A 16,088-nucleotide genomic window follows, 5' to 3' on the forward strand; every position below is an offset into this window, starting at 1 on the left:
ATAGCATCCTGCGGAAGCAGGAATTTGGCCAATGAAAGAGTAGCTTTACTTTGTAGTCTTCACTGAGCTTTGCTGACAGCCACTGCGGCATAAGATCAAAGGCAACAGGAAACAAGGTGTTTTTAGCAGTGCAGAGCTGGCTTGCTTCTAGGCAGAGCTGCCCACCATCTATTGGAGAAATCAGGTACTCAGTTTCCCATGTTAGCTGCCTGGTCCCAAATACATGGATCCTCTCTATCTGGACATAATGCAGGGGTACCCAGCCTGGAAATTTTGTGAGCCCTACTCAAGGCATGAATTTTGACATGAGATCAAGCACCCTTTGGTTATACAAAAGTTGTGTGTTGACTCTTCTGGAAGTATTAGGTATACGTTTTGTTCAGTATCACTACTTCTGACCCCAAGCCTCCTCAAATGAAAAAGCCCAAACAAGTGTGAACCCCATAAGCCTTGTCATTCAGTCATGGAGAGTACAGAAGTGAGGAGGTAAGAGCTCGAAATGCCTTTTCCACAATCACCTCAAATTCCCTAGCACAACTCTCAGTAAGGGTAATATTTAATTTGTGACTGAAAAAGGCATGAGTCTGTCTTCTGCAGCTGACTGAAACAAGTGAGGAATAGTGGGTTGCAAAAGCCTTTCTCACTGCAAAGAGGATGAGGCAAGTATCAGAGAGAAAATAGAAACTAGAGATTTTGCATGTAATGTATTTTTGCTTGGAGTTATACTGAGTACCTCAGTGCCCACATGGGCCTAGCCAAACCTGTATTTTTTAAAGGAGACTTGGATTTTGATGAGTTTGCTGCTGAGAGGTGAGGAGGCATCTCTTCTTCCTTCCAGGAGATCATTGAGTAAATCATGTAGGGACTTCTGTGGATGTATGTGCATTACTCTAACCACTGTGAGCACATTCAAGTCCATGTCAGGTCCACACTAGTATCTAGTTATTGGTTGACAGAGAGCAGATGCTCCAACTATCTTGATCTGAACTTAAGACCTAAGAAAAGCATTGTTTTTGAGGTTCATTAGCAGGTTAAGCCTTTAGCTTCCAGGAGAAAAATCAGGTGGAGTTGGAATTCGCTATGGAAGAAACCAATCTGCTACAGCAGTCTTCTGTCTAAAGCTGTACTTACTTGGAAGCCAGGGAGCTCCAAGTGTTTAAAGGCTCCTTAAGAATGAAAGAACATTGTCTAGTTTTTGATAAAGTGCAGTCTGCAAAGCCTTCACAGTTAGCACAGTTATCTCCTTGTATATATGCACTGATATACATGTGCTCTTTATATTAGTATATAAGTAATTGAATTCCCTTGGAGATGAAACTGTTACTCAAGAAAGATATGTAGCACACGAGTGCCTGGGTAATTATTACAGTAGTTTCCTGCAGAGAATTCAGCCTGTTTTTTTACCATCTCTCAACCCTTTGCTCAGTCTGAAATTTGAGCAGACTGATCAAAATTTGCCCAGAATACAGTTTTGCTCATATCTGATTTTTGTTCCAAGAGAAGTTCTGCTTCCATAACTCCTCGAAGTAAGTGGTGAAATTCCCAGTGGCTTTGCCAGGTAATTCACTGTAAGATTCAGTCCTATTTTTATTCAAGAATAGAATGCAGGATAATATCAAGACCATGCAACTTATAATCATGGTTACTCCGTGCATGTGGTTACTTTCCAGTCCCACAATGCTGCTGCTGTAAAAAGCACCCAACATCTTCCATTTTCACTTTGGACTCCAGTCATGAATTTTGATTAATAATGAGAAGGACAGTATTTGGGGGAACTCCTCACCTCATGAAATTCAAAGTAGAATATCATAATGAGGCCCATTCGAATGCAGTACTTTTAATGGAATTTCAAGGCAGTTGCCTCTGAAGATGAGTAAAATGTATTAAAGTCCAAATTGCTGCAGTATGAAGTTGATAACTTTTCAGTTCTTTTTATATATCACTAACAGGAATTAGAATATGTATTTTGCAGAAAGCCTTGCTAGCACATTTGACAGAGGCAGAAAGGCATATGTATGCTAGGGAGGAGAATTTGGCATATCTTCAAAAATATGTGGAGATTATTTAATTCCAGCTCTTAGTAAGTTTAGATACAATATTTAGCACAGGATAAAACAGGAATTCATATATATTAACCATCAGTGATAAAACCCACTATATCTGTGAATAATGCTTTAGGATATGAGAGTACCTGCTACAAGAAACTTAGGCCTGTTTGATACAAATCAAGCTATATGGATGATCTGGTAATATCAGTAATACGGGACAGATTTCCACAGGTGAAAATCACCTTTATTGTCAGTCAACAAAAGTCCTATTTTCTACCCAGCTGAAATTAAGATGAGAAGACCAGACAAGTTCGAATAGCCTGCATAGATCATTATAACACTTAGTAATTAGTTAATTTATACTATGAATTTCAATAACAGAAGAGAGTCTGAACTCAGAACACTTTTTTCTTGGTTTGAGTTTTTGTTCATGCAATTTTCTCTATTTTCATATAGCTACATCCCTTATTCTGTAGCCTCAAGCAAATTCAGACCTTCTCACCTAATAGGTTATTACTCTGGGTGTGTTTTTAAAATAATTATATTGTGGACTTTAAAACTATTTTCCATATTAATTTATTCTTAATTTAGTAATGCTATTTCATGATCAAATTAAGTAAAATTATTTTTATCTCATACTGTAAGAGCAAAGTATTTAAAGAAAACACTTAAAACTTATCTCAAATAGCATCTAAAAATCCGTTTGTGCAATGCTGCATTGACCAAATATTCTAATTTTAAAACTGATTTAATAAGGTTTTATAGGTTTTTGTCATTTTACATTGTGATACATTAATTGATATTCAATAAAAAATAGAGTACTGATCTTTTAGATCTTAAGCCTGACCATGGTTGGAAAACTGGGGAACTGTGAGCCAACCCAAAGTCCTTCCAATGCTGTGTTACAGTCCCACCCACCAGCCACCCACAGGGACTCACAGCTTTCCTGTAGGAACCCAGGAGCAGCTTCCTCAAAAATCACACACACCTGCCATATGGGCATGACCAGAAGCCCATCGGGTCCTGCCTCTAGCTTGGTGGAGTTGAACAGGAACATGTATTTTCTAGCCATTCATCTCTCACAGTGTGGGTGTGCTGACAGCTGCAGCTTGGCCAGATGAAGAAAAAGAGTTTTTTCTGCTTTGCTCCTAGTAATTTTTGGCAGTTATTTTGCTTTGTTTTTGCTGCTCTTGAGCAGCGAGTGGCCCTTTTCTATGGAGCATCCTGTGAAGGGCTCATAATCCCTGATGGCCAGAGGCCGTCACTGAGTGTGCAGCAGTTTGTTTGCTCCCACCTGCACCTCTTTATCAGCACACTTCTCCATCTGCCAATGTATGACCCAGTCACACAGTCTGTCATCCCCTGCAGCTGGCCACTGCCCTTGCTGACCTGCCTAACTTCATGTCATTAGGAAGCTTTGTCTCCTTGTGGCTCACTCCCTTGGTGAGGTAACTGTGGTTAATGGTGAAGAGTGCAGTTCCCACAGCAAACCTCTGCAGAGCTTTGGCCACTTCCCCCATTGCTGTGTATATTCCTCAATGGTTTCCTATCCTGTACTGAGCCTTTTATCCATTCCAGCACTTTCCTTGTCTGCCTATTTTCTGTAAGGCTCATTTGGAGTAGGATTTTATCGGGAGCCTCTTCAAAACCTGGAAATGGTAGCTGCATCTCCTTTATCAATGTGCCTGGTGACCACTGTCAGAGAGCACTGGTGAGACTGCAGGATGAATTATCTGGTTTGCCCAGAACTTAATGCTGTCCTTTATATCTCTAAGATGTCCATCCTAACTATTGCTCACTCTTTTTAGCACTTACCCCTCTGTTTCAAGAGGCAGGTAAGTGGCTGAAACCTGTCCTTCAAAAACCAGAGGTGGAGTGTGTTACCCTCTTCAGTAGCTCAGTGCATAGAGCAGCCTTCCACCCCTCTGCCAGGAACAGAAAATCCATCTGCCAAAGGCCTTCCAAGGCCAGGGGAACCCAGACAACAGTAAAACTGGCTGGCTCAGAATAGAAAACATCCTTACTTATTAGGAGAGCATAAATTCAGGAGGTCATTTGCCCAGAGGAGGAAAAGTGAGGACCTAGCCTTGCTCCAGCAATGACTTCAAATACAGAATGGAAATATTTCTTGGAGGTGACTCCTAAAATGAGAGATGGGAACTCTCAAATGTGTATTTAAATCTTGACAGAGTCTGGGTGTAAGAGATGTATTATGGGTGTTAGGAGTCATGGTCCTTTGGCATGCCCAGGAACAGATTCTTTGGCATCTGATGAGCTCTGGTGGGACTGTGAGGAGGTTACAGCTGCTACAAGCAGCTTTGGCAAAGCTAGAGCTAATTTGGAAAATGAGGGAATGTCCCTTGATGCAGAAGTTGGTCTGTGCATGCTCTCATTACAACTGTGTGGGAAGGTTGATACATGGAGATTATTGGCTTCCGAAATTAAATATTAACAGTTTCTCAAAACCAGACACCAGGATGACCTGTGAAAGGAGAGGCCACCATTGACAATGGCACAAGAAAGCTGGACTAGGTACTGGGTGGTCTGCCAGGCAGCCAGTGAGTCCCTGAGACCTCCCTCTTTAACCTGACTGACCGTGAAGAAAATGCCTGAGCAACGGATCTGAACAAATACCAACATTTCAGGTTTAGACAGCTACAGTGGTAATTAGAGATGTAAATCACTTAATGAATTTGGTATTTCATCTTCTCTTCACAGGATGATGCCTCAGCTGTTTTTTAACAGCTTTGTTCAAATAAACGCATGGTTAGCATGGTAGGAATAGGGTAAAAACTGTGGTAGGCAGGAACGGGATAAAAACAAAATTTGAGGGGTTTGTGAGTCTGCTACTGAGGCAAATAATATTGGGTATCCAGAAGACCACCATCAGAAGTAATCGTGTTTGTTCTCAGGTATGTTGGAACTAATTGTCTCCCACTGATCTCTCCATGTAGTAGATGCTGAGTGAAGAAGTCACGCGGCATTCAAGGCTGTGAGAATATGCCTTGGGTAGTATCTGGCCCTGATCCCCTTGCATGTCACAGCTTTCTAGAGCTCTAACCACACTGAGGATCAAGCACTGTCTTGCAGGACTTCCCTCAGCTCCTCCCCTCTTTATGATAAGCATATATTTTTGCAAGCTTTACAAATTTGTTCTGCGCAATGCTCAAGCAGTTACAAAACATTTGACAGGCTGGCAAAATGGAAATACCTTCAAGATGTCTCATTTATAATTGTCAGAGAGACCCGTGAGGGTTGTTCTTTTTATCAGAACTTTTTTTCCCAGAAGCCTGATTTAAAGAACTATTTAAAGATATGCTTACTTTGAAGCACGTTCCTAGCCTAGGGAACCTGGAAGGGTTGTGCATTATCATTAGGTACATGTTTTGGTCCCTAATAGGCAGGACCTTAGTTTGAAAGGGTCAGTTTCTCACTCTGAAGGGTTGGAAAGGGCACCCAGCACTTGTGTAATTCTTCCTTTCCTGAGTTGCTGACTAGCTGACAGCAGCTAAAGCAGGTCATTGATGACAGCTAAATATATTCATGTGGCACCGCACAGCTCTGAGTCCACCAGCGCTGTCTGTGGTGGCTTTACCCTCTGTTCCTGACAGCAGTAGTGGAGAGGTGGGACTCATCTCACCCAGCTTCAGACACCCACAGCAGAGACACCTACTTCCAGCTTGTCGCCCCAGACTGTTTAGAGCTGGTGGAGAGAAACAAGCACTCAGAGGGAGTGATTCATCTGGCTCGTTTTAATCATCTGCTTTAGGAGGGATAGATCGTGCTATGGAAATGTCTTTTTTCTGTCTACTAACTATGCAGAAAGTGTAAATCACTGTCTCAGATACACAAGTTGGCACGGCAGATGTCTCAAACTGAATGCCACTCTTTGTTTTTATCAGTATCATATTTTTAATACACACACTTAGGTACAGTGTGGTCCTACAGTAAGCCTATACCTGTCTAGCTGTGTACAGGAGTGTTAAGACTCTTGTATAGGCTTCAGAAGAGGCCTGGACAGCCTATTTAAAAGTGTTACCTTTAATGGTTTAAAGATGTCCCATGCCTCTTTTGCTTCATAGCCTTTAGCTGGGTCTGTGGAGTAAATAGCTTGGGTATAGATGTCCTTGCTACAGGTATCCAAAGTCACCTGAGGGGAGTCTTAGCCATAATAGAAGAAACAAAAGGACAGCTGTTTTCTGAGGCTAATGGCATTGGCAGTAGCTTTGGAGATGGTTTCCTTCCTTTGTTTCTGAATGCCACGGGAGAGAGATTGGACTGAAAGTGAGGGAGGAGGAATGGTTCCATTTGGGATTTATGAAAAAGGAAAATGTGTGAACAAAAGGGACAATGAAAAAACAAAATTAGTAAAAGCAAGATAGGCATTTTTCCTCTACTTCAGTATCTTAATTTGTTCTTTTGGGGGATACAGTAGCATACAGAGTAATTTGCTGCAGGAAGCAATGGAAGAAACACATTAAAACTCTGTGGAACTGAAATTCTTCAGTGTCCTGCCTCATCGATTCCAAAAAGACATTTTGCCATCTTTAAATTCATGTGCATTCTGTTGCCAGCTGATTGTTGTGCAGTGTTAGGGAGAGATAAGCTTTTCAGCTACGTGTAGGTTTAGTGTCACCCCATGTGCACTTGTGGTTTGGGTGAGGGAAATGTCCCCAGTAGAGACACAGGGACTAGAAAAGGCAAACTACAGCTCTGGATTTTGTATTTGCCAGCTGGCAGGCAAGTGTCCTCCACAGTAAGTGAGAGGATGAGACCACATGAGTGTATATCATCTGTAGGGTCCACCCTCTCTGAAGAAAATATGTTTTTTGGGGACAGATTATGTCACAGGTATCTTCCAGGTCAGTGGTGCATCCATTGGAGAAGTCTGTACCCATTTGGCATCTAACTGTCCAGCAGCACAAGTAATCATGAGGACACAATAAAGTTTCACTGACATATACTACAGATACTGACACAAGTCTCAGCTTGTAATTGTTAATCATCAGACAGTGATTTTTACCCCATCATCACAAAATCCATTGTGCTTGGGATAAGTTTTTAGTCCCTCCAGTCTGTAAATGCATTAAAAGAATGAACATCCCTAGAAAGTTAACCTTTCAGGTACATTTTAGAAGTTATACATGCAGTATTGTCTATTGCTGAAAGCAAATGTTTCTGTTGGTGTGTTTAACACAAAAATAAATATACCTAGACAAGTAATTTTGCCTATGTAGCAGAGAAAACATCAGTAAATTCAGCTTTAGGGAGCAATTGCCATGGAACAGAGTAGAAGGCAGTGATATTCATGCAAGCTGTCCAGATGAACTGCTGGCTCTTGTGACTGTGCACAGTACAATGGGGACCTGAGCAGGTGGCTTCAGCCCTTCATGGGGGGAAGATCTTCACCACAGTGTCTGTAGTGGGCTGTCTATCAATACTAGATTACCAGATGCTGAGTGTCTGGTGCATGGTTGTGATTGATTCTCATTTTAGAAAAAGCACAGCTTCAGTGTTGTGATACAAAGCACCTACTCATCTTAAAATCTCATGTACCCTAGTGGTTTTTGGCACGTTCCCTAATGTTAAATATCTCAGCAGGAGTGGTTTAAATCCTGGTTTCCTGTTTCCCTGGGGAGTAACTGCAAAAAAGATGCATATGGCAGATACCCCATTCTCTGTCTCAAGAAGGTGGACCATTTTTGCCTACCTCACCAAACAATTTCAAAAATGTAAACTCTGAGTGAAGTTGCATTGACACAGAGGCACAAACTCCTCTTAAGCTCTTGTTTGGCATTCTGGCTTCCTGAATTTGTTTTTTCTGTGCCCAGAAGCCCAGTGGTCCAAGGAAAGAAGGATGCTGGAATCAAGGTGTGTGAAGTGTTTGGTGTTGCAGTGACAACACCTAGAAGAAAATCTTGAGTGGAAAGGAAAAATTTGGTAATCATTCTAGGATTTGTGTGGTGGACAGCAAAGAGGGCGCTAGAAACTGCCCATTACATGGTGAAGTTAAAAGAAATGAGTGTACCCTTGTTTGGTATTAACTGAACCCTGACACTGGTCTGTGCAGCAAGTGAGGCAAGAGGCATCAGTTACAAGCAATGTATTACTAAGAAAATGCTTTAGAATTATTTTGAATGAGCCGAGCGTTCACAGGCAGTCTGTGTGTCAATTCAAACATTTGGCAGGTGGCTTGCAACCTTTCCATTATGTGTTTAATACAAGGTCACCTTAACTTCGGACAAACCATTGCCTTGCTGGTGCAGCTCTTGTTATGTGTGAGGCTGCCCACACAACCTTCTATTGAAAACTGAAATAAGTGGAGAGATCAGAAACATCCTTATCTCTCTGAAAGCCATGCAAAAAGGCTAGATGTTTATCTCTTTGCTGCTGTACCTTCTTTTTAGATATCAGGCCATCAAAAAGAGGCCACAATCCTTCTTGTTATAAAATACAGCTTTACCAGGCAAACGAATGGTACTTTTAGCTCAGATCATGCATTTCTTATCTGTATGGAAATAGCTAAATAGGTTTTTTATAGAAAAAAAGCGTTTTCTTTCATAATGTATTAGATCATATAAATATAAATTTAGGTTATCTTGAAATAAGGGATTTTCCATTCCACATACTAATTCACACCAGGGTAACAAAGGTATTTTTGGTTTGGTTTTTTTTATTTGGACCTCTCTTAGTCTGCCTTGAATATATATAAATGTTTGGCAATAATACATTCTCTCATTGTCCTGGCTTTACTTACATGCTTTTACTTTTCTATGTATGCAGTAAATTCTGGACAGTTTTGAAGTTGTTGATTCCTGGATTTCAACATGAACTGCTGTAACTTCCTGCTTTAGGTGAATGGACCAACTAAACTGCAGTCAGCCTCTTAGAGAAATCACTGCTGAGTGTTGTGTGCGGGTGACTGACAACTTCAGCAGGTGTTGAATGGGGTGAATTTAAGAAAGGCAGGTAAAAAGCCCTAAAGGCAGTGGCCTGCTGCTGAGGTCTGCCAGCACGTTTTGATCTCTGTGGGAACTCAACCAGCTAACCTCTCTTTGCTCGTACATTCACAGGCTGGATACATTATTGACTGACCGCTGTAGGGTAGTAGGGCTGCTTCATGCTTGAGGGTTGAAGGGGCAAGGTTTTTAGGTGAAAAAATTCCATCAGCGTGTTATGTCTAGTTATAATGGGAGAAAGCTCCAGTCCAGTCTCAGTTTGTGCAGGTCTCAAACTAAAAAAAGTTAGGATTGCCTGGTCAGAGATGGACTTCAGGGCAGCCTATGGGTTGGTCTAGTTTTTGTCATCTGGCTACAGCCACAGGAGACCTCTTTTTCCAGGGATAACTGAAATGTCTGGTGATCCAATTCAGTATTAATCATGCTATTTATGTTGCAGTGATTTGGCTTAGCTTCAGGATTAAATATGTCACCCTCTTTCTCTTTTAAGAAACACCATATTCAACGAACTGGCCATTTCTGCATTTTCCTAAACAATAACAATTTCAAGTGCTGTTATAATTCCCTTTGCTGCTTTATCAAACTCCGTACCACATTTTTCATTCATTTACACATCCCAACAGCATGAGTTTAAGTGGTGTGTTAAGCCTTTATATGTACATCAAAGCAACATGTAATTTTCACTTCCATTGGCTTCTAAATCTAGAGGTGATAATTGTTATTTGCATTCTAATTATGCCTCAGTTCAACCAGAGGCTTTGCAATGATCTAAAAACAAAGGACATTTTGTGGCGAGATCCGGTGGGTTCCTTTGCTCGTAAAGCTCCACTTGACTTCAGAAGGGCCTAAGATTTGAGAACTAAAATGCAGGATGGATTTCCTCAGTAAGCCATGTGTTTTCTTCTCTGCAGGGGATGAGCGCTCCCGGGAGTCTCCAGCCCCAGCCGAAGCACAGATGCAAGCTGGGGCGGAAGGCAGTGGAAGGGTGAGCCGCTGCTGCTGGAAATGTTCCGTGACACAACTCAAGAAGATTTTCTGGGGTGTGGCCGTGGTCCTGGGTGTCTGCTCCTCCTGGTCGGGTTCAACCCAGCTAGCAAAACTGACCTTTAAGAAATTCGATGCACCCTTCACTCTAACGTGGTTTGCAACAAACTGGAACTTTTTATTCTTTCCTTTGTATTATCTTGGACATGTTTTTAAGTCAACTGAAAAGCAGTCTCCAAAGCAAAGATACAGGTAGGGGAGCTTTTGTTTGTAATCCCGTGGCTCTTGTGTGCTGCTCTACATTTCACAGACATTTTGTTCAAATCAGTTGGTTACATCAAACTTGTGTTTGTTTTCCTCTCCAGGTTTGTTAAAGGATGATCTGAGTTCATTGTGTGTCCCATGTTAGGTGCTATTATTATTCCTAATATAATTTCACTCCAGCAGTAAGAAATCCAGATTTATTTCCAACACATGCAACTCATGTAATTAAAGTCTGCATTTTCTGCAATTATTTATCCAGAGTTTTCTGCCAACATAATTTTTTTTATTAATATCTCTTTCCCCTACCCAAGGCTGACTTCTGTATCAGTCTCTGAGTAAGCTAAATAAGCTTTTCTTTTCCCAGCTCAGGACTAGAGCAGAGCCTTGAATAGCTGAGTAAAAAGTACTGCAGTATTTTCCTGGCACTAGGCCCTTGACATCAAAGGCCAAGCTCTGATCCCAGTTAAACTTGAGCTGTTATGTTTATTTCCGGGAGGAAGCGCAGTCATAACCAAAGGCAGCACTTTGTTTTCAGCACACCTTGTCTTTATAGCAAGCCAAACCCGCAGAGCCTGAGTCGCTCATGGAAAGCCCTGAGTGCCCATCCTCCGTGAGAGGCTGAGGATGCTCTGTCTGCTTGAAGGACTGCCTCTCACTGAGCACTCCCTCAGCTCTGCTCTGCTCATTTTGGCCTGAGAGGTGTCTGGGACAGATGGGATGACTCAGCCATCAAGATGTCCCATGTCAGTGAGCTTCCCTGATACGTGGAAGGATGTGAACAACCTTTTCCCCTTCTGTTACGCAGTGGGGCTCATAGACTTTTAATGAAGTAGCTCAGAAAAGTAAACAGTAAGAAGTACACATTTCTCAGCTCCCAGCTGCGCAGCAGCAAGGTGGAAACTTACTACAAAAAAAATCTAAGAAACCAGGTTACTCAAGAAATGCTCTACCTCAGTTGGCTAGGGTTAAGACTTAGCCATCATTACAGTTTTTTCATCTTTTAAATAATGTGGGGGCTGCAGATAATGGATATGACCATTCACTGCAGGTTCTGGAGTAGGATCCAGAAGTTCTAAAGGCATTTTCATAAGTGCCATGTTTCTTGCACTTCAGTCTTCAGGTTGTATTTGTTCATGGCAAATGTGGTTGCTTCAGAGATGAGTATGAAGGTTACAGAAAGCTGTGGCTTAATCTAAAAACAGCAACAAATGCTAGCCTAAAAGCAAATACCTTTTCGTTTCTTTGGTTTTAAGTCTTTTTCTTCCCAGCTGCTCTCAGATAATGTTTTAAATACTGCTGAATTCTGGGGTGAGTGGTTGTGGTTTGCCAGATCCCTGGGGTTAAAAACCCAGAGCGTTGTACTCATTGCTGCAGTAAATTGATACACTTGGTAGTTTTATGTCTTTCATTAATTAAATGAGGGCTGAATTGAAGAGCAGGTGCAAGCCCTGCAGCCTGTTTGGGATGTAGGGGGATATCACTAGCAGTAGGCTTGCCCAGGCTTCATAAAGAGTGTGCTTTTGTGTGTCTGACAAGCAGACTGAATAGGGTTAAGTTAGGTTTTTCTGGGTGTCAGAGAAGATATGTGCATTTGGAGATGTGGCTGTGGCTTCCAGCTTTGCTGCAGATTTGTTCTGTGGTTTGGAGCAAGTCACTGCAGACCTCTGATTTCCTTGTACTTTCTGTTCTTTTGGAGGAGGCAGTCCTTTAGGGAGGAGGGAGCACTTCCCCTTGCCATGTATTTACATAGTGTCTGCATCAGCATGTCCCCTGTCTACACTGAAGCCTTTTGGTGCTGCTGCACCAAGAGTTACTATGAAATTATTTACTGTTCATCTGCTTGCTCCCTTACAGCTGAGATGTCACATGAGTATACGTCAGTAAACCCGAGCATTGCAGTCCAGCCTCCCCTCCTAATTATTCCTCCTTTTTCCATGTTATATATGTGTGAAAATATACAGAGAAAGAGATACAAAGGGACTTTGTAGCTCCAGATGGGGCATCACCATCTTCAGGAAAGCTTGGAGTCCAGGCATGGTTGGCCACATTAGGAAGTTACTTCACAGACTTCTGGGTAGTTAAAAGAAGACAATTCTGACCTAGAACTGTAAAGAAACTGGTGTAATCACTTTCTACTTCTTTCATCCTTCACTTTCATCTATATTTTACATCTTATCTGAGCTCTCTGGCAGGAATTTGGAACAAGATAAATTAACAGTCAATAGCGAGAGAAGGTAGGAATATGATGTCTAAGTCACCTTAGCGGGGAAGTAGAAAAGGAAGGGGTTCTCAGATCTTGCCTACACAGGCTGCTGAAATCCACAGGTACCTAATGTTTTTTTGGCAGCAAAGCTCCCCCAGGACGCCTGCCCACCCACCTCAGCAGGACTGGGGTGCTCAGCCTGCCCTCCCCGTGGCACAGGCAGAGCTTTCACACTGCCCCTTCCTGAGAGCACCGGAGCCAGCAGGTGGCTTTGGGTTCCTCCCTGTACAGTTAGAGGGCATGCAAAAAACAGCACCCACCAGGAAAAATACACAAAGAGGGATCATAAAATGTAGCAACAATGAATAGATGTATAGTCACTCCTGCACAGATTATATGGTTTATTACAGGTTTTTAAATTCCTGTTGTATTGTACCAGTATGTATGCTATGCTGTAAATACATGAATTTTTATGTTTTGTAGTGTCATCATAAGAACATACCTGTGATAGATATAAACCATTTTTTAGCTGGTTTATGACAGAAAACCAGATGTTTTTTTCCCTTTTTATAGCATGTATAATAGTAGTAAATTTGTCACCAAAATTTTGTAGTGACACATTGAATGTAAGAGCAGGTTTATTCAGTTTCTTTATAAGATTTTGAGTATTAGGCCAATATGTGAAGTACTAAGGATTATGATTGAACCGTATTGCACGGTAAGGAGCTTGCTGCTTTGGCTGAAGTAGACTATCACCGTGTCCACACTGTGGGGAGAGAGTCACTCTTGACAGCAAACCAGAACTCATGCATTCACTTCCAACTGCTCTATATTCCCTGTGCAGCTCCATCAAATGCTGCCAGGGTTGTGCCCAAGTGTAGATTGCTCAGGGAGAACTTGTCCCTTGGTTGCTACCAAGGATGTTGTGGTGGAGGACCACTTGCATGGAAGTGACACAGAGAGCTCTGGAAGGCCATGGAAGAGCATGCCAGGGTCAGCATCATTCTCCTACTTCTTGTGCAAGTGCTCACTACCTTAAAATAAAATTACTGTAACTAAATTATTATTCATTTCAACCATTGTCCAGTCCAGAAATAACACACGTAATGATTTGTGCACCTAATGCATCATTTAAGAGTACTTCGTACTTTTTGCTTCCAAACTGCTTTATAAAATGACACATTTAATCCAATGAGCTATCCTCCATCATACCTACATTATTAATTTATGAGGTAACATAAATTAAAAGCACTAGGGCTTAAAACTCCCTGGCTACATGAAAGATTAAATTAAAATCTCTGCAGGATGTTGCTTAGCTTTGTGTATCTCTAGGCAGAAAACATGCCTCTTATAAAGATTCGCCCTCTGTATATAAAGATTCCTCAGCTGGGAGGAGTAATAGAGGGGTTTGTTCACATTTAAAAAATACCTCAGAAAACTTGTTTGTTTTGGTGGTATAGTCTTATCTAATGACTTTTTTTGAGAAGGAAAGGAAAGGACTTTCAAGAATGGTTTGCAGGATTTTTTATTCATTTGTAATTTAGATCTTGATTTTTGTTTCATAAAGTTTTAGGACTAAAGAAAACACCAGAAGTTAGAACTAAATCTCTTCTGAAACCTTCAATGCACCTGATGTGTTGGGTGAATGAAAGAATCATCCCAGTGCAGTCTCTGCACTGATCTGCAGCCACATTTGAACATGTTTTAGAATGTTCTTTTTCACTGATTCAGTTTTTGTCTCTATATTGCTCCCAAATTATCTGCCACTAATCTTCCAGAATTTGAAGATTTTTCTTTGAAAATAAAAAAAAGGTTACAGATAATTGTTATGTCTTTGCAAGTGAATCAAAATACTGGTGCAACAATGGTAGAGGACTAGCAGAGTAGATCTCGCTTACTCTGATATACCAACATACTGACTTTACAAAAGTCACTTTTGATCTATATGCCCATGGGTTCAGAATCAAGACTTAGTTCTTCGGGGGCCACAAATTTTGAGTGCCACAGCTTCACTTGAGGTCCAGGAGAATCCTGAGTTTCTAAATGTGTTTCACAGGTATTTCTGCCATGATGGAAAAGATGAGACACTAGCCATCACACTCAGTAATGCAAGGAGTTGAGTCCATGAGTTTGATCCTGACTCATATGAAGTGCAATTCACTGCACTATGGGTAGGGCCTCCTTTTCTGCAGCAGGCAGAGAACCCCACTGGTAACCAAACCCCTGGACATGATGAAGCTCTAAGGGAAAAGAAGGTCAGAGCCATTTGGCATGACTGGATGCTGTTTTACTATCGATTTTTCAGTGGTTTGTGTTCATGAGTCTCTCTTACCCAGCAGCATTAAAATGTTGCAGTGTGGTTAACTTTTGGCATCCTACTGATTTATATTACTTCTTAGATGGGAGCTTCACCACCAGAGCAGACAGCATTAAGAGAGTCATAAATAAGCTGTAGAGGCATCAAGACATGACAAATGTGAGTGTTTTTAGCAAATGTCACCCAATGAAGCATGTTTTCTTTCCAAAAACTTCAGTTTATAAACTCTATTTGTCTAATTCAGAACATTATCCTTAAAATAATACCTATTTACTTTGTGTTCCTCAAAATAAAATCACTTTACAATTCAAGTTCACATTAGCTTCTTGGGGAAATACAAATGATAATTTAAAAAACAACCAAAGAACAAAATAAACCATTGAAATTAAAAGATAAAGCATCTGACTCTTACCTGAGTTCGACAGAGACCAGTCAGGAGTAACTCCGGATTGAATCAGTTTGATGTCTACAGCAAGAGATCAGTTTGATCTCTACAGTTGTCTGTCAGGATTCACCTTTGTGCTTGGTATCAAAACAATTAATTAAAAGAAGATGTGGATATTGTACAAGAGATTTATGATACTTGTAGTCATCTTAGTCTCTCCTGCAGTTATCAGAGCTGCTGGTGGTGGTGTGTTATTGATGGGCCACTGTATCACTTCTCTGACTGTTTTCAGTGAGTGTGCTCTTTTCTGCCAGAGGTTCTAGCTGAAGACAAGGCCAAGCTGTACAATCAGCAAGTAGCAGTAGTAGTGGAGCCTTCTGCTGGAACAGCATGGTGTTTGTGGTAGTGGCAGTGCTGGTGGGCATGTGTCCAGTGTCCAACATGCTGTCCATATGGCATCAAGCTTGGTCATGGAGCATCCATTTGGGCTTAGCTCAGCTCCGGGTGATGCTGTTGTTAACTTCTGTTTCTCAAGTCAAGTAGTTACCACTTCCTGATGAAACCTGCAGTAGCTGCTATTTCTTGTCTTTTGAAGAGGAAAGTCTATCCCCATGGGAGGTGGGATGGGTGTGCTGTCACCCCACAGGGCTTCTGAAGGTGGCTTCTCACTTCTGCCTTGGCATAGCTGTGCTGTGCTATGGCCAGATGATTGCATGAGTCATGGTTTCAGCTGCTTCTTTGGGGAGACTTGTTTTCTTAGGCGATTAAAGATTAAAGTCATGGTCTCTTGGTCTTTATGCCTCCTGAAACAAAATTTTCTCAGCCCGCTCTCATATGCTCTGTAGAGCATATGCTCTACAGGCTGCCTGTTCCTGAGAAAATAACAGCTCCAGAGTTTTTCTAGTTCACATTAGTCTCCTCTGAAGAC

At 41.5% G+C, this 16,088-nt stretch overlaps 1 protein-coding gene across 2 annotated transcripts in view; it reads left to right on the forward strand.

Moving 5' to 3' along the window:
• The window catches only part of SLC35F3 (solute carrier family 35 member F3), a 163,068-nt gene that overhangs the window by 107,286 nt on the left and 39,694 nt on the right, over positions 1-16,088 (forward strand). For both annotated transcript variants that reach the window (XM_014874955.2, XM_014874965.2), the window contains one exon: positions 9,919-10,243. In XM_014874955.2, coding sequence (XP_014730441.2) covers positions 9,919-10,243 — 325 coding nt within the window. The remainder of the gene's footprint in view (positions 1-9,918; positions 10,244-16,088) is intronic.

This window comes from Sturnus vulgaris, chromosome 3 (genome assembly GCF_052056855.1).
Source record: "Sturnus vulgaris isolate bStuVul1 chromosome 3, bStuVul1.hap1, whole genome shotgun sequence".
In the NCBI taxonomy this organism is placed as follows: Eukaryota; Metazoa; Chordata; class Aves; order Passeriformes; family Sturnidae; genus Sturnus; species Sturnus vulgaris.